The sequence below is a fragment of the Phoenix dactylifera genome, unplaced genomic scaffold, assembly GCF_009389715.1.
Source record: "Phoenix dactylifera cultivar Barhee BC4 unplaced genomic scaffold, palm_55x_up_171113_PBpolish2nd_filt_p 000112F, whole genome shotgun sequence".
Lineage (NCBI taxonomy): Eukaryota > Viridiplantae > Streptophyta > Magnoliopsida > Arecales > Arecaceae > Phoenix > Phoenix dactylifera.
The window spans coordinates 639,868-665,344 of NW_024067684.1; the positions used below are offsets into that span (position 1 = coordinate 639,868).

General features: G+C 35.9%; 2 protein-coding genes across 9 annotated transcripts; one reads left to right on the forward strand and one right to left on the reverse strand.

Moving 5' to 3' along the window:
* The first annotated feature begins 2,393 nt into the window (after positions 1-2,393).
* On the forward strand, positions 2,394-13,545 carry LOC103715391 (protein HIRA). Of its 4 annotated transcripts, none has more exons than XM_039116567.1 (11): positions 2,394-2,864; positions 3,689-3,964; positions 4,112-4,363; positions 4,441-4,838; positions 4,940-5,993; positions 10,507-10,717; positions 10,869-11,109; positions 11,273-11,395; positions 12,349-12,405; positions 12,499-12,616; positions 13,031-13,545. In XM_039116567.1, the coding sequence occupies exons 1-11, from the start codon at positions 2,757-2,759 to the stop codon at positions 13,199-13,201; spliced, it is 3,009 nt and encodes a 1,002-aa protein (XP_038972495.1). In that variant the 5' UTR covers positions 2,394-2,756; the 3' UTR covers positions 13,202-13,545. The 4 variants fall into 4 exon arrangements, with proteins under 4 accessions (XP_038972495.1, XP_038972496.1, XP_008801226.3 ...); XM_039116568.1 differs by having other exon boundaries at positions 12,355-12,405; XM_008803004.4 differs by lacking the exon at positions 12,349-12,405 and having other exon boundaries at positions 2,395-2,864.
* Positions 13,546-16,131: 2,586 nt separating this feature from the next.
* LOC103715389 (uridine nucleosidase 1-like) lies at positions 16,132-23,555 on the reverse strand. 5 transcript variants are annotated; one of them, XM_026807799.2, is made up of 10 exons: positions 23,317-23,555; positions 21,192-21,288; positions 20,960-21,075; positions 20,731-20,790; positions 18,757-18,939; positions 18,460-18,564; positions 16,979-17,075; positions 16,776-16,883; positions 16,552-16,687; positions 16,132-16,481 (listed from the first exon to the last, which is right to left on the reverse strand). In XM_026807799.2, the coding sequence occupies exons 1-10, from the start codon at positions 23,401-23,403 to the stop codon at positions 16,373-16,375; spliced, it is 1,098 nt and encodes a 365-aa protein (XP_026663600.2). In that variant the 5' UTR covers positions 23,404-23,555; the 3' UTR covers positions 16,132-16,372. The 5 variants fall into 5 exon arrangements, with proteins under 5 accessions (XP_026663600.2, XP_008801225.2, XP_008801224.2 ...); XM_008803003.4 differs by having other exon boundaries at positions 21,197-21,288; positions 23,317-23,551; XM_008803002.2 differs by having other exon boundaries at positions 21,158-21,288; positions 23,317-23,450.
* Between the last annotated feature and the right edge of the window lie 1,922 nt (positions 23,556-25,477).

Below are 25,477 nucleotides of genomic sequence, written 5' to 3' on the forward strand. Positions count from 1 at the left end.
AATTGATTTTTACGAAATCTATTTTAGAATTTGTTTCAGATGATATTGGAAAGTTTTGCGGTCAATGTGAAAATTTCATTCTTGTTATGATTAGTATTGTGAAAAATTACTAAAATCTCAGAATTTGGTTTACATCTATTCATTCAATATTTTTCTTTCTAGAGGGCAAATTATTATCATATATAATTATGTGTCAGATATATTAATACCTTATCCCATCCATCTAGAAAACTGTTGTCAGCTGAATGACCACATTGGCGTATTTTTCCTAGTAAACTAAAATATTTTAAAAACTATGTTACTACTACTATCTTTTAAAAGATGGGAAAGTTTTATCATGTTACATAGCTTTAGTAATTATGACCAGCATAAAAATAAATTATAAGAAGATAATAGGAATAAAAGTGGGAAGCACTTATTTAATGATAATTTTAAAAAATAAAAGGAGAATACATATGCATATCTATATTATTATATAATACTATAATAGAACTTTCGGATGTGTTTGGTACACCCCCAAGCTTTGTTTAGGTCCCACATTTTCTTTTGGCTCTATTTCTTTTTTTATTTTTTTCTCAAACACGTCGCAAGTGAAAAATCTTTTGAAGTCTTTCATTTTTTTCTTCAAACGTATTGTTTAGGCACCAACACTCTCAAGGCTCTATTTTGATTCTCTCTTTTTCATGCTTTTTGCTTTTTCAAGTGCCTCGAAAGTCTGTAACTTCTCTCTCCCTTTTATTTCTTTTCTAAAAGGGACTCCGTTTCATTTCTTGTCCCATATTTTTTTTTGGCTCCATTTCTTTGATTTTTTTAACCATTTTGCAAGCGAGAAATCATCTAGAATTGATCTTTTTATTTTAAATCTATGATACTTCACTATATGCCCTAACACTCTAATTTTGCTCTACCACAAAAACTGCATTGTACATGCTAAGTAATGATGATGCATCAAGAAATTTTTTTTTCTATAAATATGTATTAGCAAGTTTTGTAGAAAAATTTTACTTAAAAATAAATCATATAATATCCTAGTGAATAACGTTTGAAACAATGATGGAGCAGCGGAATGTATAAAGTATTTGACGAGTAGAAAACTAGTCATACTATCATTTTCCAATAATATATATAAATTCAAAAATACTATATATATTTTTATATTTAATTTAAATTCTAGTTAAAAATAATGAAATGTAAGTAGGAATAGTTAAAAAAGCATAGCCAATAGATACACCTAACTAATGCTATATCAATTATAGGGATTTGATATACTCCCTAAGGCTGCAAATGGGTCGGGTTGACCCATGACCCGACTCGACCCAACCCGATCTATTAGTCTTGATCCGACCCATTTTAGAGGACCCGTAGGGGCGGGTCGGATTCTAAAATTAGATCCATTCCATTTTTCGGATCGGATCTGGATTTACTGAATCTCAACCCGACTAGAAGCATTGGAAGCACTGAAATCGGTGGTCGACAGGTTTGGCAATAGCAATGTGTGCATAGGCGGGCATTCCTTGGGTGCTGGCATTGCTCTCCAAATAGGCAAAGCAAGGGGTGCTTGTCGAATGCCATCTGTTTAACCCACCCTCTGTTTCTCTTGCCATGAGTCTAAGGAGTATTGGGGAGAAAGTTGGTTCTGTTTGGAAGAGAATCAGGGCTGCAATGCCTCCGAGTGGTGAGGCTGTGCTTGATAGGGAGGAGGCAAAGGATTCTAAACCTGGACAGAAGAGACTGCATATAGAGGCCAAGAAATGGGTGCCACATTTGTATGTGAACGGAAGCGACTACATTTGCTGTTTGTGATATCCAGTTCAGAGCATGTGTGCATTTTCAAGCTGTAGATCCGAATTTTTTAGGTCTGATTTGGATTATATATGGACTCAACCGAATGACTTGTTGGGTCAAAAATTGTAGCCGTAGATTCCATTCGATTTTCAAATGGATTGGATCTGGGTCTAAAATTAGGATTCGAAAAAAAAAACCGAATTGGATCGGAATCACTCAAGATCCGATCAAAAATCGCAGCCGTGGATCCGACTCGATTTTCAAATGGATTGGATCTGGGTCTAAAATTATGATTCGAAAAAAAATCCGAATCGGATCGGAATCACTCAAGATCCGAGCTGATTTGACCTATTTACACTCTAATACTCTCTTGTCAAAAATGGAATCCTTTGAGGCTTTTATTTTGAATGAAAAATGAGTAGAGGAAGAGCAATAGACGGCAGCCCTGCGCATCCATCCCACAAGGAACAGCGCTTGCGAAACATATTTATTTATCATAAAAATGTTATTGTGGTCGGACGGCCAATGTTGGACTTGTCTACCAGATCGGACGGCTAACGTGGTCCAGCTTATATAAAACTATGTGCATGGAGAGAGAAACCCCCTTTAGTAACTTAGTTTGGCGCTTTGAGTCAAGATTTTCTACCCGAATTTTTTAAATCAATAATCTCTCCAAGATGATCACCGAATTCTTTCTTTCTTGCTACGAAATCGGAGACAAATTTCGCTCTCAATCCTACCCAAGAACTTTTCCCTTTCCCTCGAGGATTTTGATTCTTCACACCGCCCCCTTTGCTACCTTCTCGGTCTCTGCTCTTCTCTGAGCTTTTATTAGGGTTTGCTCTGGAGTCCGCCTAGGGTTTTGGGTCTCTGGCGATGGGTTTGCCGATTTCTTCCTTGAATTGAGAGGGGGAAGGTAGATAGAGGCATTGGAGGTCCAATTGAAGCGGTGGGAACAAGAGAAAGAGAAGATGATTACGGAGAAACCCAGCTGGATTCGTCATGAGGGGGTGCAGATCTTCTCCATTGACGTCCAAGCGGGCGGTCTCAGGTTCGCAACCGGTGGGGGAGATCACAAGGTGAGATTTTTATGTCGAATCCATTTTTGATTATTCACAACTTGAAGTAATATCGTCGATTATAGTCATCTTTCAGTTGTTCTTCCAGTTCCTTTTAGTATCTCGTTAAGGGATTTGACAGGAGTGTACTAGAGTGCTATTCGTCTTCTTGTTTTAAATAATTTGCTGATTTTCAGAGTAATAATACTATCTATTTTGTCTTCCATTAAGTTTGGTAAACTGAGGAGATGATGATTTATCTATGAAATTTGACGGATTGTGTTCAAATTTCAGTCTTGATATAATTCTTGGTAGGCACTTGTTTTCAGGAAGTTTGCACTCAATTGCCTTTAGTACATGCCTTTAAATTCTATTTTTGGTTAACTTTATAGGTCAGCTAGTTATATATAAAAAAAAATATCTTTTGGACAATTGTATGTCCTCTATGCATTTGTAGTTGACTGTGATTTGAATTCTTAACATTTTGATGACATACATAAACAATATGTAATTTGATTATGACAGATCAAAAGATGTGATGGATATCTTCATATTGGTTGCCAGTGACCATTTTTTTAACTCTTTTAGCTTAAATCTGTTTCCATTTTGCGACATGCGTTCCATGTTAGTATATCACTTCTGTCCACTAGTTGGTACCTGAAATAAGTTATATTTGAGGAATATTGTCTGTAAACAAACAACGATTTTGTGGCCATGTTTATGGTTATCTTGAATAGCCTATTGAGTGAATAGCTGCTGGACTGATGTTACATATCGTACTTTTTTTTGCATCATATGTTAGAACATTTATATGTTGTTCATCTGATGGCATATTCTTGATGTAGGTTCGAATATGGAACATGAAATCAGTGGGGAAGGACTCAGACAATGATCATTCCACCCAAAGATTATTGGCAACTCTTCGTGATCACTTCGGATCAGTAAATTGTGTTAGGTGGGCTAAGCATGGCCGTCATCTTGCTTCTGGGTCTGATGATCAGGTTATTCTTATTCATGAGAGAAAACCTGGGTCAGGAACGACTGAATTTGGCAGTGGAGAGCCTCCAGATGTAGAGAATTGGAAAGTCATCATGACATTAAGAGGTCATTCTGCAGACGTGGTAAGTACCTGCTTGCACTTATCTTGATATTAGCTTTGTTTTTGCTGCAGCCAAGGAAGCTTATTGACTTCTAAATTTTTCTTTCTTTAATCTTGGATTGAATATGTCTAACAGAGGAGTTTTTATTTTGCTCAATGCCTGAAGTAGGTGGATCTTAATTGGTCTCCAGATGACTTGACATTAGCTAGCGGCAGTTTGGATAACACTGTTCACATCTGGAACATGACCAATGGCATGTGCACTGCTGTCTTGAGAGGGCACTCTAGCTTGGTTAAAGGGGTTGCTTGGGATCCTATTGGTTCGTTTATAGCGAGTCAGTCAGATGACAAGACTGTCATCATATGGCGCACTAGTGACTGGAGTCTTGCTCACAGGACAGAAGGGCACTGGGCAAAATCTGTACGTGTTGAAATATATACTTGTTTATTACTTTTTCTGATATAATCAGATACTTACATAAAATTGGCACTTTTCAGCTTGGTTCGACATTTTTCAGGCGACTTGGGTGGTCACCTTGTGGCCATTTTATCACTACCACCCATGGGTTTCAAAAACCTAGACACTCAGCACCTGTGCTAGAAAGAGGTGAATGGTCTGCTACCTTCGACTTTCTAGGCCATAATGCACCTGTTATTGTAGTAAAATTCAACCATTCTATGTTTCGGAAGCATCTCTCCAGCAGTCAGGAGTCCAAGGCTGCACCTACTGGATGGACCAATGGAGCCTCTAAGACTACAGCAAAAGAGCTACAACCATACAATGTCATTGCTATTGGAAGTCAGGATCGCACTATAACTGTATGGACAACAGCAAGTGCCCGTCCTCTATTTGTTGCCAAACATTTTTTTACACAGAGTGTTGTTGATTTATCATGGTACATGTCTCTATCTAGTTAAAAATTGTGATACTGCATTTTTGACTTCTTATGTATCCAATTATTGCCCTTAATCCTAAAATTTACCTTTTCTGAAACAGGAGTCCAGATGGGTATGCACTTTTTGCCTGCTCCTTGGATGGAACAGTGGCTACTTTCCAATTTGAAGTGAAGGAGCTGGGACATAGGTTAACCGATGCTGAACTGGATGAGTTGAAGAGAAGTCGATATGGTGATGTCAGAGGAAGGCAAGCAAACTTAGCTGAAAGCCCAGCACAGCTATTGCTAGAGGCAGTGTCTGCAAAGAAATCAGCTAACAAGAAAGGTGCCTCCAATATTCAACAAAATCAGATTCCTGGTAAGTCCTCTGCCGATATTGCGAACCCAATCATCAGTCAGTCTATTCCAAAGGCTCCCGAAACCCAACTGGAAGATGGAAAGAAAAATGGAATAGCCAGTGGTGATGGTTTAAATAAAATTGCATCTGCTAGGGTTACTAGTCCTGTGAAACAGAGAGAATACCGGCGTCCTGATGGACGAAAACGAATAATTCCAGAAGCACTTGGAGTTCCTGCCCATCAGGAAAATATCTCTGGTGTGGCCCAGGCTCAGCAGGTGGATTTCTCTTCCTTAGCCTTGGGTCAGCAGAAGGATGATTGTGGAGTGCCTCTTGCTGATGGAGGAATAAAGGAAGCTTCCTTTAAGAGACTTTTAAGTGGAAGCTCTGATCCTGGCAAGTGCAACACTTGCGGGTCAAAGGAGCGTTCTGGTGTTACTGCAAGGGCTAACATTAATGAAAGTCTTGTTATTGAGAAGGCACCAGCCTCTGCTAGCAATGATGGAGGGATGAATATAGAATATTCAGGGTCAATATGTATGCCAAGTGCTCTAGCTTCTTGCAATGCTCTTTCTATTCGGGTATTTAATAAGAGAGATAATGATGACAGCTTACCGCTTTGCTTGGAAGCTAAGCCCATAGAAAGATCTGTGCATGACATAATTGGTGTTGGAAATGCCTTTTTTACGAAGGAAACTGAAATAACCTGCACAATTGGAACTCAAATTCTTTGGTCTGATCGTGTATCCGGAAAAGTAACTGTCTTGGCTGGGAATGCCAATTTTTGGGCTGTTGGTTGCGAAGATGGCTGCCTGCAGGTACTTTAGGAATCCTTATGCTGTGAATGGAATGTTATTGAAGTTATACAGCCTCTTAAACTCTCAATATATGGTTTATGCTTTAAGTAGCACTTATTTGGCAATGATTATTTTAACTATAATTTACCGAATAACAGGAAAAGTGCAGGATGGATGTTTCTTGATGGCATGAGAATACTTTCACATGAAGTGCATTAAGACAATTTGGACTTATAGGCATATAATATGATTATATTCTTCTTGGTCAAGTTTAATGGGACAAATATCCTCTTGAAACAGTTTTGATACCAAAGGTAGTCAAATTGCCCAAGTGGTTGTAGATGGTGAAACTTAGGTATTACCATGAAGTATGTGTCCAATATAAGTTTGTATATGGAAACTATTAGCAGTGGAAATATGCAATTCCATCCGATGTTTTGATTTAGCGAATGAACAGTAAGATTAGAGATATGAAGTGTCCCATTCTATTAGGGAATGAAATAATTAAACTGGCCCTTGCTTTACTGAGTCTATTGAACCGGCTGATTTATGGATCAGCTCAACTGGAAAATGGTCCATCCTGCAATGAAATAGTTCCCTGCTTAGAACCTTTAGCATAGTGGCTGCTGTAGTAGGCTTTTGCCCGATTTTTCGGCTACTTCATACTCAAGCGTGATATAGCACCACTATGATGCTTAGCATAGTGTTTAAGGCTACACCCACTATAGTGACCACTATTAGCAGTCATAACGGCATATTTTTAAAACAATCTTGTTTTCTGCCTTAGTGAAAACTGAAATAAGTGAGATAATTTCTTAAACCTGAGAGTGACTGTTAGAGGTGGGGAGAGTGGAAAACTGGTAGGGCCATAGAATTTGCATCATGTTAGTAAACGATGTAAAAGTCTCCATGTCCGGCTCCACTCATGTGCCAAGCATGTGACATGATGAAACCCATACTGACTGCACATTGTCAGGATCAGAAGTTTTCATGCTATATACTGTAAGATTTTAAGCTAGTAACAGGAATATGCCCATGTGCAACATTTGCAGATAAATGCATTCTCTTTCTTCTACAGATAAAGGAGACTGCTGTGCCTTAGTGTAAATATGAGAAAAGCTATATATTGTTGCTTAATTACTTTTTCCGTTTTTATCTTTTACGGATCATATCTCTTTTCAAGCCCTCTCTTACTGGAGTTGCTGGGATGTTTTGATAATATCCATGACATGTGGACTTCTATTCAGGATTATTCATAATTTCATATCTTTTGTTTCATTATGTTTTTTGCATGTGCCTGTGGACTAGTATTTCAGATGAACAAAAAAGATTATCTGCATGATATCCAAGCAGATTTGATTACAAATTTGTAACTGAACAAATGAACCAATGAACCAGAGAGGTATGATTAAATTACCGACTTCATGAAGGGGTAAAACTATGATCCAAAGTGCAATTATAGTTTTTTAATGACATCTAGGCACTCATGCAATCATATCTAATTTCTTGATGAGTTAATATAGTTGACATTTATAACTCATGCTCATTATAAAGTTTTAGTAGACTTCCTATAAACTTAACTAAAGCTCATAATTGATTATCTGCTTACCTTGCTCTTTGAATTTCAAAAATTGCTATATGGAGATTTATTCCATCAATTTTGTAGTTAGATTTCACTATGCTACCTACACTAACAAATCTCATTTCATGTTTGCCAATTAGTTGACATTCTCTTAAAGCCCAATTGCTTGGCATATTTACCATGCTTAAAATCGTTAGATAAAAGTAGCAATGACCTACATTGATCTCTTGTAGACCAATAGTGTAATAATGGTTACCATGATGTTCTTCTACAAAAATGTGCTTCAATAATGACAAGTCATACCATGTATTGTGACTTGCACTATATTGATTGTCATTCTTGATGCTTACCTCTAAGTGAAAAGTTTTTTCATGCCTTTTTTCGTTAATGGCATCCAAGTTAATTTTGTGCTTTCAGTTCCTTTTTTTTGCTCCCTTTGACCTGAATGTCAAATAACCTATTTGCTGAGATTGTCTTGTCTGAACTGGACACCTTCTTTTTTCTATTATTGTAATTCTTATGGTACCTTTGATATGTTTTTGTCACACATTCTGCTCATCATCCTCATATTTGCTTGCACATAATATGTTCAGAGTTCCTAGTTAATCTCTTTTGGTTTCCTTGAAAGTTTGCAAATTTACTCCACTAGGAATATTAAGGAAATTCATAATTTATGTAAATTACCCAAAAGCAATACCTCCAGTGGATTCGAATTCTTGTAGGAATTTCTTGTAGATTTCTCTACATGCAGTCAGAGTCAGTTGCTTTTCTACTTCCCAATTTGTTACCCTATTGCCTTCCTATTTGATTTGTTTGAGCCTCGTTAAAGGTTTTTCTCTTCTCCATTGGGACCCAAACTTTCCAGACTTTATACTTATATTGCGAGATAACTCCTCTCCACTCTCTTGACAGATACCAAATATTTACTCTCTTTCACATTTATTTGGATTATTCATATCAAATATGGATATTATCTCCATACTGGATCCAATCCATGCATGAACCCTGTATTACAAGCCAATGGCCATCAAATCCCATGCTTAATTCCTGCTTATTTGATCTAATGGCTTAGATATTGGAAATACACAGCCTTACAGTCTCGAGATGATATGCTAAATATCAAGTGATCAAACTGGTCAATCTCTCTGTCTCCTTACTATGTCATATTCCCTTTTGGTAACCCATGCTAAAATGATGTTCATAAGGTGCCGAAACAACTCCCCCTTCACTCGGTAATAAAATTTATCTCATGATGAACTTGACCGCTAATCTATCTTGGCATCCCACTATCTATTTCCATGGATGACATGAGAACACATTGGAATGGGCCAATCTGGTGATGTTGGTGGTGTACATGAAGGCCAGCATAGTGAATGAAATCGCACAGTGCTAAGCCTACAATATGATTCCAGACCTCAAGGCCTTGGTCAAAAGTCTATCATGTTCAACCATTTAAGCTATAGATATGACCTTTACTCTATAGACTTGAACAAGCTTTAAGAACTTAACATACATTGATGCAATGAAATGGTATCTGAAATAAAATTAAATACATTTTTTTTGCTTCTAGCAGTTTGTGGCCCTTGTTTTAGTTTCTTGTGATATTCTTGTTAGTCTAACTTGGCTAAATGTATCTCTTAGTTTAGAAAGGAAAACTAATTTAACACTCAACATCTTGTCACTCTCCTCATAATGAATTAAATATTACTTCATTTTCACCTTAACTGTTAAGTCTCATGATCTTATAGGAAGCTGTGTTTTTTTTTGCATTCACATTATTTGCATGGAATTAGTAGCAAAAGAAGCATCAATTTAGCATTTTTTTAATTCGTTCTAGATGTCACGTGTTGATCTAAATTAAGATATTGTTATCAGTCTATATTTACAATTTTCTTTAATTAGAATGAGTAGGTCCATGGGAATTTCTGCATGTGCTATGCAATTAGTTTTCATACATAGATGTATGTGTATACTTACATATATTCGTGCATGCATACACACTTGTTTTAACATATGTGCTGATGCATGCACTTGCAAAAGATTGTAGACTTGAGATATTTTAACTAAAATTTAAATTCTGAAAACATTGAAATTCTTTCTTGACAGGTCTTAGAATCTATATAAAAGATATCTTTTTTAGAAGTTTTTAGAGTCTTCTTCTCAGGGTTTGCTGCATCATACCGAATTGAACGATACGGGGCGTACCATACCATACGGTTTGGTACCAGTAGTGTGCGAAAATTCGGTATGACGAGGCGGCCCCGTACCTTACCGACACAATGATAGGATAACACCGGTATGGGACCTAGTACCGAGATGGCGTATCTTGCTTCTTCTATAGAAGTCTACCTTGTTTTAAGCTTTTTAAAGAGAAATCTAATTGTTGTTATATTTGGCTTCGAAAAATTGGGAAAACATAAGCTGCTTTTGTATTTTTTAAGGATTTCTTGAGTACATATATACATGGGGAAGTCATTTATAGTCTTATATTGTGCATCAATTGTTTGGTGTCTTGGACTTGCAAAATTTTCTAAGGGTAAATTTCCCCATCACTCAGCCTGTTTTGGATTTGTGAAAGACTTATTTGGATAATCTTTTGTCTATTAGTTCCAACTACATCAATAACTTAAGTCAGCCATTGCCCATAGCTTGATGCCGTCGTAGTACAAACATGTCCAATCTGATTATCGATGTAAGGAAACAGCATATGATACCTCTTATGGAACATTCAAGTACAATATGACTATGGTTATTATGAAAAATGTTTTAGGCATCTATTAGAATTTGTGTGCCAATACTATCTAGCATTATGGTACTAAACTATCTGGTTTTGTGTTGGATCAGTGTGAACTGTTCTGAGTCACATGCAAATTCCTCATTACTTTGTATTTTGCCATAGCAGTTCATAGTTATATAGCATAATGAAAAGATCTTTTCCTTCCATTTGATAAGATATACACGAAGTGTGGAAGACGAGCAATGCCAGCCATGATGATGGGATCTGCAGCAGTTTTTATAGATTGTGATGAGTGCTGGAAGTTACTACTTGTCACAAAGAGGGGATTGTTATATGTGTGGGATCTTTTTAACAGGACATGTGTTCTGCATGACTCTTTAGCTTCTTTGGTCACTTCAAGAGAGGATCCGTCAGCAAAAGATGCCGGTATGAATTTTCAAAAATTTATGCTTTTGGTATAAAAAAGTCTAAACATTTCAGATTTTAGGCTAATAATGCTTATACTGCACCTTGATTGCTGAAAATGGTCATTCTAGGTATATTATATTTATGTAATCTGCATTTGGTTCCATGGCAGGCACAATTAGAGTTATATCTGCAAGGTTCTCGAGGTCTGGCTCACCCTTGGTCGTTCTTGCAACTCGTCATGCATTTCTTTTTGACATGAACCTGATGTGCTGGCTAAGGATAGCTGATGATTGCTTTCCAGCTTCCAATTATGCAAGCTCTTTTAACTTGAGTTCTATTCAGAGTGGCGAATTAGGCAAATTGCAAGTTGATGTGGGCAAATTCATTGCAAGAAGGCCAAGCTGGAGCAGGTTTGTGCATCTTTTACATTGTTGGCGATTTTAAGAACTACAGAGCAGCCATAAAAAGTCATTCCATCATCTTGCTGTTCCTTTAGTGTCAGATGCTAGCATTTTCTAAATCTTCATATAAGCACCAATTCATCAGGAATTCTACTGTGGCCTTATGCTGCAGGGTAACAGATGATGGGGTGCAGACACGTGCTCATCTGGAGACACAGCTGGCATCGACACTTGCTTTGAGGTCACCTAATGAATATCGCCAGTGCTTACTCTCCTATATACGGTTTTTGGCCAGGTTAGTGTGTTTACATTTATCTATTATAGATGCTTTAATAATTCTTCAAATTGTTAGAATTATTTTAATTTGCTGCTTATGTTTTTAACTTTTCATCTTTAAAATTGAGCGAGAATTAATTTTCAGCCAACTTTCAAGGATGCATGTTGTGTGATGAACTCATATAACGGTATCTTGTTTCGCTGCATTTTGTTTACTAAAAAAAAAAAGAAAAAAAGAAAACAGGTAAACTAGAAGATTGGATTCTTCATAGAATATTTATCAATTTAGGCAATATTCCTGACTTATTGTAATACTGCTGGGTAACAGGATATTTGATGAAGTTAAATTCGCAGAAAGCAAGATACAAACTTGTCAAATTTTTTTTTTTTTCCTTTAATGATTCAGAACAATGAATTATTGATAATAGACATTTGATAAGACCAAATGATAAAAATTTCCTGAAAGCAGTATACAGACTTGTAAATTTTGAAACTTAAAGTTGAAAACATAGTTAACTTTGTATTTCTACTATAACCATTTGATCCGAGCTTGTCCAGTGTGTGTGTGTGCGTTTCAAAATCTACTCTCTCATGGGAGTTACTTATCATACTTGATGTAACAACTTCATTATTGGAGCAGTTAAGCCCTTTTGGGCTACCAGAAAATTTCTGAATTCTGTTTTATAGCTTGCTTACATTCATTACATTAGACCTCGCTTATAGATTGACTAGAATTTCTGATCCCATGTGCCAGCTGAACTTACATTCCTACTAAAGGGCTTATAAAAATTGTGTACAGCTTTGTTGGGATGCAGCCTATTACGGGTGCATAGGAATTGGTCATATGTAAATATGCCGAGCCATCCAATTTATTTTGTAATTAATGTTCGACATTGAAAAGTTGTAATTCTAGATGTTATGCTGATAATCCATTTATTTGGGTCTGTTCTACTCTCCCATAACTGAATCTAGCTGCAGGTTTTTGTGGCTGCAAACAACCATAAAATGTGCTTCATCTGCACTCTCAAGGTGTAGGCACAGTGGTTGTAAGCAAGCCCCAATTACCTGCATCTAAATTCAGTTTGAAGGGAGTAGAGCAAAATTTCTTTTGTTATGTTACAGAGAAGCTGATGAATCCCGCCTACGTGAAGTCTGCGAGAGCTTTCTTGGCCCTCCCACTGGAATGGCCGAGGCTGCATCTGCTGATGCAAAGAACCGAGCATGGGATCCTTACGTGCTTGTGAGGCTCTCTCAACCTCTGCTTGTCATATGTTTTTATATTCATCTTTATCACTAAATATATCTTCTGTTGTTCTTTCAATTTGATCAATGTCTTTGCCATCACAATCCACGAGCTGACTTTTAAGTAGATTGATCCTATCTGGGGAAAGTAAACTGAATATAAGTAATGCATGCTGTTCTGCATGCCAATTAAGATGTCTTGCATTGCTGGTTAGAATTGTCCAGTAATTATTTCTGCTAGCATCATTGCTTTTTTTTTTTCTTGGGTTACTCAAACCTTCTAAGACAATTGAATATTAGTAAGCTTTCTATAATTCCTATGCTTCAGTTGCCTTCCCCTTTTTTTTTCATGTTACTTTGTAATGGCCATTTAATTTCCCTCCCAAGTTATAAAATCTGTGTGTTATTGCAGGGAATGAAAAAGCACAAACTCCTCAGGGAAGACATCCTTCCAGCCATGGCATCAAATCGGAAAGTCCAGCGGTTGTTAAACGAGTTCATGGATCTCCTTTCTGAATATGAAGCTGCTGAAACAAATGCAGATCAAATGGATGTGGCCCCACCAACAATTGATGCCAGCTAGTAGTTTGGCTTATGTCAGTGGTGCCTTTGCCTTGACACATGAGTATTAGTCACCTGTTTGTGTTGATGTAAGGAACGCACTGAAAGAGAGAATGAGATGGTACATTTTGCCATCATCTCTGTCTGTCAACATCTAGCTTATGCCATGGAATAGCCTCACGACTTCACTTTTTACCAGTGTTGTCTCTCTAATGCCATGATGTAACAGTTGACTGTGCAACAAGGGGATAATGTAAGCAACATGAAATCTAGGGAAATACTACCAGTCCAATCTCATACTTTCCTATATTCCTCAACTTCGTTATAGAATTGGTGCTATATGGTTATTGGTTGTTGGCAGTTTTATTTGAGTTTTTCCACTTGTTGACTGTGTTATCTAGCAGCTGCAACAGGCCCCTCTATCAAAGGTTCTTTTATCGAATTTATGTCTCTCATATGTTTAAAATTTATGGTTATCTTTTCTAGTTCTTGTATAGCTTCTTTTCCTCCCAAAGTCCAAAGTTTCAGGGTGGCTTGAGACCATGAAAAAAACTCCGAATTGGTTATCAGCGTGTCGACTGGTTGAATTGGCAATGTTACTGCTGTCTCTCTATGCATATGTTTCTTTCACTAAAGTTCATTGTGGGGATTGCCGATGAATAATTGCCGGAGCTGGTATTTATTCCATTACGCAAAATTGTTGAAGTTCACAAAAGCACTCTTTTAGACAGATGGTGTAAAGTAGAAAACTGATACAGGTTTAGGCATTGAGGATCTGAGCTCCGAATTTTGGAGAGATCAACATGTACGGAGAACGTATGGAAACATAGGTGGACACAGCACCAATCCCGGGGAGCAACTCTTAGGCATGAAAAGAGATTTAGTTATAATAGCGAATCATATCAAAAACCCTTTGCAGTACTAATTTTTGGATGCTGAAATCAAAGAGTTCAATTAAAAAAAATCATAGTTTTTGAGTCTTGAAAATGAAAGGAAGGAAGAGGGGAAAATTTTTGAACATGTATGTGAAAGCATTTTCTGGAATATTTATGATTAAGATGTAGGAACTGAAAAAAGGTGGAAAGTGAATGTGCCTTGACCGACTTTTTTTTCTTTTTCATTTTTTTAAGAATCATACTTTACTTGATACCAAACGACTTTCTTTTTGCTGAATTATGAAATTATAAATCATATGTAAAGTTTATAGGTTATGAGATTCTATATAGACTAGCATACATGTACATGCACTGTACGTTTAATAAGGAAAGTTAATCAGAAAATAGATGATCAAAAATATTAGATAAATACAAAAAATTAAAAAGAAAAGTGGGAGATAGAGATTTAAGATGGATAAGGTTGTTAGAAAAGTTTGTTAGGATAAATAGTGAGGAATTTAGGGCCAGTGGGTTTGGATGTAGGAAAGAGGATGCATGTGAGCTATCACATTTTTGTTTCCAAAATTACCAATGCTAATGATTGTTATGAAATAAAGTTTTGTATGTGAGTCAAATAATATTCCATTCATTGGCTAATTTTACAGATCCAAAGACCCACAATGTTATTTTTGATATAGTATAAATACAATTTGAAATACTAAAAGAGTATATTTTCCTGTAACCAATTCTTACGAGGGCTTTCATGTAAAATATAGCCAAGACAAATTGATGAAGCAGTAAGTGGAAAAAGTTAAATCCAGACAATAAGATGGAAGAGAATTGTTGATCACCAACTTCATTGATGAGGTAAAAGCCTCATGTCATCTCTTTACCCTTGATAGGAACAGATAATTAACTAGCCTAGGTATTATGGGATTATTTAGAGAGATTTTATGTTGATCAGTAAAAACTCCACAATCAAAACATCTCTCGCAGTGCTATGCTGTTTTATTCTTGTTGAGGAATGAAGAGTTTCCTGGAATCCTTGTGAACACCACCCCAAATCCCCACTTTGTCTAATTTTAGTTTTATTCATTTGTTGACCCTGCTGTTGGGTCTGTTTTTACTTTGTAGTCATTCATTTCCTTAATAGTTTTGATGGGTTTCACCTTTACTTGAAAGGATTTTTAGACCAGTCTCTTTTATTCAACCCAATTCCAACAGGGCCATCATAAAGACAACTGCGACTGACCAATGATGATTTTTTTGTTGTAGGAATATAAACTCTAATGATTTGCATCTCCACTCTCGGATTATACTAGTAGAATAGATTAAGATTATAATTACCACTCAAATATAAAGAATTAAGAAAATTGATTATCGATTGGACAATAGGGACTATTTTGGTTAAGTTATACGTGAGTTAGGTCGTAAATGTCTTTATGTTGAAATTGGGATGATAAGGGATGATAAAGGATGACTAATACACCAAAAACCCTAAAGTAAAATAATGAGAGAGAGAGAGGGGGGATGGGCAAGTTCTTCAAGGAGTTGTTCTTTGAAAGACAATGAAAATTCAATGCTTAAAGAAATCTCTGCGGCATGTTGAACAATGGCTGGTTATAATTAAGGCAGCAGCTGGATGGTTGACAAGGATAGCCATATCATATTACTAGAGAAGCTTGCTTTCTGGAGTGAACAGAGATAAGCAGGAACATTATCATGAAGCTGGAATTTTTTTTCTCCCAGCTTCTTTAATGATATAAAAATTCATTAGGGTCCTCTAGGTTCTTTTAACCAGCATGCTACGAGCAGTTTGCCTTTTTATTTTTCCTTCCAATTTCACCTCTATTTGTATAGGAGTAAAATTTATATGCCCTCAAAGACACAGCCCTATGGTATCTTTCATGGACAGTAAACTGAAAGCAAAGTTGTGCTTCATTGAACACAGATCAAGGTTTCAGGCCACATGCTATTAAACCAGTCTCTTTGTAGGATCCCAACCACAAGGCAATCAAGACAGCAAAACATGATAGTTCGAGCAGTTCTCATATGAATAGATAGACAGATGACGATGTTTCAACCATGGAATAGAAATTGTACGTTCACTTAATAAAATATATAACATCTGTCATGTAGAAATTTCATGAAAGCACCAAAATATTTGGTGACTCAATGTGACAAGTTAAGCTTTCAAATCCAACATTTACAGTCGTAAAGAAGAAGAGAGAAGCAAGTTCCAAATAAACAGATAGCTAACACCTCCATATCAGATCCATAGCACAAATCATATTGGTAGCTGAGACTGATTTCTGTTTTCATGGTTTCATAAGCAGTTCTTTGATAAATGCAAGAACTCCAGGCACATCAACTGTCCATGCAACTGAAATTGGTGAATAGCCTGACCAAGGGTTCATTGTGTTCCACCTGCACCAAAAGTTTGGTAAAATCAGCAAGTACCAAGAATAAGCAATAGGAAACCCACTTACAGTCCTACTTTTTTAATCCTTGGTCCATTAATGTATGTCCTACACAGATGCCCTGTGTCTCCACCCTCACAACCCCTTTTCTGAATGTAAAGAGATCTGATCGGACTAGTGCTGCAAAGCTGACTGGGTCATGGAGGAAAATCCCTGAATTATAAAACTTGTCTAAGTCAAACCATTAGAAAGGTGGTTGCAAGTAAGAATGAGGAAAGATGGGGAAGAAATGTAAATATACCATAGACACCATCAGATTTTACATGCCAGTCTCTGTAGAACTTGCACATGTTACATATGAATTGTGTGTGCCTTCCTTTTGAATTTCTTAGTTCTGAGAGGTCTTCATCTGCAATCACAGATTGCACACATAATGAGTGAGAGTCGAAAATTACAAAGCAACTACGAAAACCAACTTGAAAACTTAAATCCCGGGACTAGAACCTGTAAATCTGACTTGAGTGGTGATGTTTATGCCAACAACAACAATATCTGCTCCACAAGTAAACACAATGTCAGCAGCTTCTGGATCCCCATAGATCTGCAAAGTGAGGAGTGAAAATCTTTAGAATTTTCTCAACTTTATTACTTAACACTACAATGATGGCTTGAAAATATTTAAATCAGCACTTCTCATGAACCAATGAAACAAACCCAAAGCAAGTACTGAAAAGTTAGAAAGAAGGTTCAAAGAGATTGTTCAAGAGAGGGAGCCAAGAGTTAGATCTTAAATGGTGTCTAATATACTGTTACCCGCCACATTCACCATCCAGGGGGGAGACCTTTTGGTTAGGAAAACAAGAAACTGAAACTTGGTTTGACATGCAAAATCCTAATACAGGTCTGAAGCCAAAGTATAGGGAACACATCAATGGAGAAGTGATATTGTGAGACAATAGACATGGACATGGGCCTGAAACCAAAGTAGCAAACTCCTCCCCTTGGTACTCATATACTGATTCTTGAGACCTTGTATTGTGAAGGATGATATGGGTGCAATACTTTTGGTGGCATCAAGGCCTACTGAAATGAATACTTTAAATATAACAAAGGGCCCTGCCTTGTTGATACCACATGAGAAGCAAGCTTTAATTCTGATAATAAAATTATCATCCAAGGTGATGCAAGCTAAACAATTTCATGGGCCAGGGAAAGTATATTACATCTCAAAAGATATTTATAATATTGTCACAGTTATAAGTTTGCCAGTTTCGGTCGAGGAAGCACCCATCACAATGTTAAGAATCAACAAAAATTCAGCGTAGACAAAATCCATGCTCAAGTAATCAGGGGCGATTTGCAAATTTGTTAGAAGCTCAGAAGAATTAAGATAGACCAGTAGTTAGTGTACTTTATAACAAAGTTAAGAACAATATGTGAAGAAATTCATGTAGTCATGTGTTCTCTGCTAATGTAACCAAGAATACTTAGGTTCGCATGGAAAGATAAGAATCATAAATTAAGTTGGGAATAATTGGAGGATTTCGTAATAATTCAAATAATTTCATTGCTCAAGTAGCACATAGAAGAAACTATTCCATAACATGCTCTATGAGAGGCCACTAGGTTAGCATATTCTGTTCCTGGTGTTAGAAAACGAGTACTTTTTTTTTGTGCTAAAGTGCTACTTCGATTGACCCCTCATGGATCAATTAAGGCAATTCCTTTCTTTCAATAAATTGTACTGATTATAATAGCAAAAGTATTTATGCTGCAGTAAGAAGCTTTTACATGGTACAAGACAACTTTTGAAGACCAATAACTAGAGAAAGATAAACAAATAAAGTGATAGAGAACATATCGAATTGTTTTAGTAAAAAGATGGCTAAAATCCTAGTCAAATGCATGCTTTTCCATAAATATGTAAAAGAAGATAAAAAAAACCATAAAATATCATGGAAAGAATGATGGGCCCATTCTTTTACATTTGCTTCAGCAGCAGGATTGACATTTCCAGATGCAAAGAAAGCCCCGCCAAGTATAACCACCCTCTTCACCTTTCTTGCAAAGGATGAGTCCCTTTTGATGGCCTAAGCAAGTAACATTCAGGTCAAGAAAATCAAAATCATAATGATGGCAAAGAAACTAACGTAAAAGACACAAACCATCGTCCAACTAATTAAAGTGAACTTTCCCAGTTTAAGGTTCTATCATAAATTTCAGTAGGAGACATAAGCATCTGTTGCAGAAAAATCAAATAGAAGATGGAACAATCGTCTTACCAATGCTAAATTTGTTAATGGTCCCAATGCAAGTATTGATACATCACCAGGATACTGAGAAACCTTCTCAACCAAAAACTCAGATGCACTTTTCTCAGATTTTTTCCCTGCAGGTGGTGGATGAAATATATTCCCAAGGCCATCAGATCCATGTACAAAGTCAGCAACACGTGGCTTTCCTCCCTACAAAAATGAGGTAACTTTCTCTGTTCAATAACCATAGAAAGTCATTGCAAGTTAACACAGAACTTATGTTCTCTTGAATAGAATATGTGACAGGATACTGCAACAAAAGCACCCAGGCAAAAGGACATTGCAGCTTAAAGGTTTACAAGCTGCTGTTATGATTACCACTAGCAGAAAAGTAAAAATGAACCATGCAATTTGTTCATTTCATTAACAATTAGATAAGAGAGGTTGGACTCAAACAAGAATCTGAAAAATGAGGTAATCTAGACAACTCTCTAATATACATCCATATCATAATAATAATATATGACATTACAAGTGATTTTTTTTTAATCAGGGGTTCTAAGTGTATTGTTTTCCTGCCTAATGAAGAGTTTTTAAAGTAATACAAAATCTTGAACTTCTAATTTGCTAGTGCGGTACATCCAATATGCACTAAAAAGGCAACAAAAAGAACAAAATGTAGAACAGAAGATCAACAAATAGTTTATCATGCAATTCTTATCATGGCTCGAAAAACATTTTCTTGGTTTCATTTATGTGACAGTTTTCTTAATTTAGATAACAGATACCTTTCTCAAATTTGGAAATAAATATCAGCGTTACAAGTGGTGGTGCTGGGAATTCTTCGCTTCATACTTACTGAATTGAAGGATCAAAAGTTTTATGATAATTGATTTTTTTGGGACCATTAAAGCTTTTGATTTAGATGAAATGAACTAAAATTCATGATGCCAACCATTCCACAAAATCGTCAAAGCAGAGTGTAACAAGATAATGAATATATTCATATCCATAAGTAACATGAAGTGAACAAAAATTAGATTTGTTAAGTGCAATAGCACCACATGGACATGAAATTATATCAAGGAGAGTTTGTTCTAGGAATCTCTAGGGGGTTGAATGATTATTAGATGGCTTTTATAATGGAAACTACCTTGCTATTTGGTGGCTAATTGTTCATACTCATTAATAAGTATGCACTCACTATCATTATATATAAAAACTTTTATGATGGAAACTACCTTGCTATTCGGTGGCTAATTGTTCATAGTCATTAATAAGTATGCACTCACTATCATTATATATAAAAACTTTAAATGGTCTGACCATGTGCAGTACACATCAAATGCCTCAATAACACATCTCAAGCATAGACAGGGATGCATCATCATCTGAGAGCTCCTTCCAATGGGCACTTAGGAAGAAAAAGAAACCCGGAAACAAAAAGGGACTGAAGACCAATTTTTTAAGGCCTTCAACATAAATGATTTATGAAGTATGATATATAAAGCTGAACTCAAATGAATATAATGAGCCTTTCTAATTTTATATATAATTACCATGTAGCATATAATGCTCGTGCATTGTCAGTACAAGAATGCTTGGCAAAATCATAAGAGACTTCATAAATGCGTAAACACTTTTTTTTGGGGTTGTGTATGAAAAGTATGGATAATTTACTAAATTTACATAAAAGTGTGTGCAATCATCATATATAATCATCCAGGTTACCCAAAGACTCAGACTATTAGAAAAAGTACAAAATAAGTCAAATAACACTTGGAGTTTGTAGAGACATTCCCATTTAGCCCAATGACAATCTCCATTAGGAAAAATCAAAGCTGGAAAAGATTTCACAACATAGAAAAAATTAACCAGAGTAATGAAAACCAATGCTCAGCACTGAAAAAGAAGGTCATCAATATAGAATAAGGAATAGAAAATTTTGCTGATAAATTGGAATTCTTAGATGACACATATATCAATGACAAGAAGTCATACCTTTAAAGGCTCATGGCTGCCCTCTGCTACCAGAACATTTGGACGCCCTGCGATCTCACACTATCCTTTTACACATTATATGTTATATGTCATCATGAATGTGTTTCTAAAACATCAGAACAATACTCCAAAGAAATAATTCAAGAAAAGCAGGCAAGTGAGATTAAACTGGACACACAAAAAAACCATATTCTAGCATGCAGTATAGGAATCAAGGAAAAATACGTACCAATAGTAAAGCATTGCGAGTAGCATCTTCTGTACTAACATTGCCAAATATTGTAGTTAAACCTAAAACTTCAATTTCTGGTGTTTGAAATGCCATCATAATAGTCATGCTATCATCTGTAATCAAGGGGGAGAAAAACTGAATGGTTATTAATAGAGATACATTTTTTACATTGATTCAAATAATAGACTGCCATACCACCCCATACTACCCAGTACGGAGCCTACCGTACCGTACCAGATGGGAACGAATATGAAACTCAAGTTTAAGTCAGTATAGGCCCCGTATCGAGGCATACCGAGGTGTCTACCGACCCATACTGAGGCATACTGAGATAAAAGGTGAGAAAAATAGTTAGAGGACTATTTTAATATAGGGTGCGTATTGTACCATACTAGCTATATCGCACCAAATCAATAAGGTACCAATACAGTACTTGATATTGAGATTGCAAACCTTGATTCAAATAGATATTATATGTTACAAGTTCTACAAAGGGTAAACACAGTCACTTCAACATATCACATATCACAAAACTTTTTAAAGTATGGCAACATCAGAACTTAAAACTTGAGAAATAAATCGATTAATTGTGAGAAATGAAGGATCAAAGAAAATCAACGGGGTGGAAGCTTAGGAGATATTGTTAGGAGTATTCTGCATTGTCTTGAAAATGTAGATGTAGAGCAGAGGTTGCACCTGTCCTCCAAAATAGTAGTTCGGTCTTCAAATATTAGGAGACTTTTGCCACAAGTAATTCTTTCATTGTTTCTTTAAACCCAATAATAGCACAGCAATAGTATGATCGAAAAATATGTTACGAATTGTCCTAGATTTTTGAGATTTGCAGAGAAAATTTAGCAGACCAGAAATGATCGGTTTTGCCAGGTACCATGCAGTCGGATAGATTGGAGGCTACATATGCGAATAGATGAAGATGAAGATGAGAATGTTGAGGGGAATATGGATTTAGAAGTACTATTATAATGACTACTGCTTAGGAAACACCTAGGCAGGTCCTCCCAGGTGTCCACGAATGGTCTGCCACCTGAGTGGCACTCAATGTATATTTTGGCAATTGGTGATCTAGAGTGCTTAGGTAGCTGACTGATTATCCAGAGAATGTCTGGTATTCAAGAGCCCACCTAGATACACATCATATATAATTTAATCCAGCACTATATTATTATAAAGGGTACTCTTACTGAGATAATGAAGATCCTCAACCATTGCTTTCACTTTCCAATTCGGACCCTCTGTTATTGTGACTATTCTAGGAAGAAAATTGGCCATTTATTGTAAGATATTAACAAATTGGAAGCATAGGAAGAAGTGCACTTTCTCAAGAGGTCTCACCAAAGTAATAGAATTATTAAGGTAATAATATAATAAAGATACGGTAGGATGTGTGCATACATAAAACAGGTTATTAAAATTGCTAATATAATAATATCTATTGCAAACATGAAAGTTGTAAAATATGTATTACTCTTGCATTGGAATGTTTGGATTCCGTCGACCATAATGTGACAAAGAAATGGACATGGAACTAAAAACGTTTAATACATGCTAGCTTATATTCCTTTAACCAAATATAATTGTGTCATTTAGGAATTAGTAGATTTATTGCGAGTCAAGCAGTTATAATTTTTGAGACAAAATTAATTAAATTTCAGGTTTGTAAAACTCTAGGTGACAATTGAGCTAATTACATGCTCCCACTTAGACATCGAAGAGGACTCATTTGACTATGCTGACTAGGAAGGGTAACTTAAATGTGAATACATCAAAGAACAGGAGGCAAACTGATAGAAAATCCTAGTCAAGGGCTAAACCTACTGTTGATGCCAGCCTCTCTAATCCTTTCCCATCTTATCCAATCCAATGTCAAGTTCCTGTTCCTTCCTTGTTTTCGGTGATCAATCAAGAAAAGAGCAGAAAAGGTTATGAAAACAACCCCAGAAAACCAAGTGTTTCTTATAATTTAATACTAACATTAACCAAATCAGGCCAATAAACCTGGCTGACTCGATAATTAGGCAAGTATGAAGCAACCAAAAAAAAATGTCGCAAGGAAGGAAGCAATGTTCTATCTTGGTACATTCTCTCTTCCATACCCATCAAAATTATCGACAGAAAGTTGTTCTCAAAATCCATCAAACATAAGCTTTTTCTCTATTTGTTTTATTTCAGAAATATAAAATCTCCGAAAAGAGAAACACATAAATAAACATTTGGAATTATGCAAAACTTCCACCACCATGCCCGAAGTGAACATCAAACAGCAAATCAAAGAGGCAAAGGAATCGCTTTCAAGCAAAACAATGCAGAATGAGAGGGAGAAAAACAAGTGATACCGATCCCTGGATCCGTGTCGATGATGACCTTCTCCGGTCCAACAAAGGGCGCGTGATTCCTGCTGTTCTCCAACGATTTTCCGGCATTGGCGTTCGATTCCATCCCTCTCTTTCTCCCTCTCTTTATCCCTGGTGGAGGTTAAAAAATTTGGGTTTACGGGAGGAGGAAAGAAAGGAGGAAGGAGGAGCCGAGGAAACACGTTTCTGTTCTTCTCCACTCGCTACCTCGCTCCCTCCGTCCCTCTTCTTTCTTTACGTAATATAATATGTTTCCTCCCCTCTTTTTTACCAAAGACAGCTATTTTTTTTTCCCCTGGATTCACGTGGAACATGTGCACGTGATTGTATGCGCCCATATTTTGCATAAAGGGTCAGAGTGGATTGAATGATATACGTGTAGACTCGTTAATTTCGTTTCCATAAATATAGATAAAAATTTAAACATCTATTCGATCCATGTACAAATATTTAATTTTATTTATAATCCTATTTAATTTTATATAGTACTAATAAATATTTTAAGAAAATAGATGACCATATTAACATGCCATTAATTTGATTTATCATATACATAATAATATTTTTGATTTTATGATCATAAAGTTTAATTATTCGATTTACATCTATATTGGTATTAATTTATATTTGTATCCATTTGAAATAAATATGAATATAAATTTTTGTAACCACCTAATATCCGTATCCGTATTTAAATTCGTCAAGCAAAATGAATATGGATATGCATATATTAATATCCGATCCGGGTCTAATTTGATATTAGTTATGCAAAGCTTACCAAGAATGGAACTCCTCTAGCTGTCTGTTTTGCTCTTAGACATTAAACCAAGTGGTTTCAAAATTGAGATTGGCATTGCCTCTATCGTTGAAAATACTCAAATACAAGTGACTAGATAGAAAGATTTAGCATATGGAACAGGATCCTCTGCATCGTGTGCTTTTGGGGCTAGTATAAATCTCGAGATAAAAAGTTTCTCTTGATTCTTCATCTCATGTGTACAAATTCTTCATCTCATGTGTACCTTGGATAGCACCAAAAAGTTTCTTGAGATAAAAAGAGACCCATCAATCTCCGAAATGGATGACATGATAGCTTTTTAAGCTTGTACTATACTCTACAGTGCAAAATGCATATTGCAAAAGATTTAGAACTCATGGTATATTCTATGTATGTAAAATGAAACATGGATAATTATGCCTTTGTGAAATTTTTTTGAAGTTTTTGTTTTTAATTTCGAAAGATTATGCTCAAGGTTGCTAACAGCTGCTCTACTTGGTCAATTTGTCTTGTTGCGACTCCTAAAAGCATGATTAAGAATCTTATTGTAACTTTTAGAAATTTCTCCTAACCATTCTGTCTATATCAAGCACCCCATCTTTTCTATTCTTGTGGATTAAACTTCTTCGAAGGGTATTTTAGTAAGTAGGACTAATTTAGTGAATTCTCAAAAATACATACAAAGAGTATTTCTATTACAGAGAGAAAAATTGAGATTATGAACAATAACATCAAGCAGAGAATAAAAATTTGCATGTGGAGTGAAAGCTTCTTCCCGAACTTGATAGGATCCATACTCAATTGATATCATATATATAGTCAAATATAGGGGTCCTACCCTTGAGAGTTTTAATTATAAAAGTATAGATAATAATTTCATTATTTTGTGTCTGGTTTGCATCTTTCATGTCATATTTTTTCATGCTTATAGTTTATGCAATTTATAGAGAGTTGATTTCTTTTCGAAGATAACATGACACCTATCTATCACATATCGCCATCACAATATGGAGTGCCAAACTACTTTTGAGCAAAATAATCATATGATATTGGGCTAAGTTCTTCATTCTACTTTCAATAATTTACATAAAACATGAAAAGTTAAAAATATTGATAATATTAAATAATGATAATATTGAAAGTATTATATCATAGTTTAAACAATACAAAATATGAATAAGTTTGGCAAATCACAAGCTTTTTCAATAATTTATATTTTGAGCTTAGATTTTAGGTTTAAGCTAACTGGTTTGTGAGCTACATTGAGATGGCAATGATCCGTTGAGCTAACTCATTTATGAGCAACATTAAGATGGCAATGATCCGCTGACAAACATCTCTAAGTGGCAACACATCGAATTCCCT

Coding starts and splice junctions, on each gene's coding strand:
- LOC103715391 (XM_039116567.1), top strand. CDS start 2,757: ATGATTACGGAGAAACCCAGCTGGATTCGTCATGAGGGGGTGCAGATC. Junction 3,965..4,111: donor GAGGTCATTCTGCAGACGTG/GTAAGTACCTGC, acceptor TGCCTGAAGTAG/GTGGATCTTAATTGGTCTCC. Junction 10,718..10,868: donor TCCGTCAGCAAAAGATGCCG/GTATGAATTTTC, acceptor GTTCCATGGCAG/GCACAATTAGAGTTATATCT.
- LOC103715389 (XM_026807799.2), bottom strand. CDS start 23,403: ATGCCGGAAAATCGTTGGAGAACAGCAGGAATCACGCGCCCTTTGTTG. Junction 18,565..18,756: donor CATTAACAAATTTAGCATTG/GTAAGACGATTG, acceptor TTACTTGCTTAG/GCCATCAAAAGGGACTCATC. Junction 17,076..18,459: donor ATCCTGCTGCTGAAGCAAAT/GTAAAAGAATGG, acceptor CTCACTTTGCAG/ATCTATGGGGATCCAGAAGC.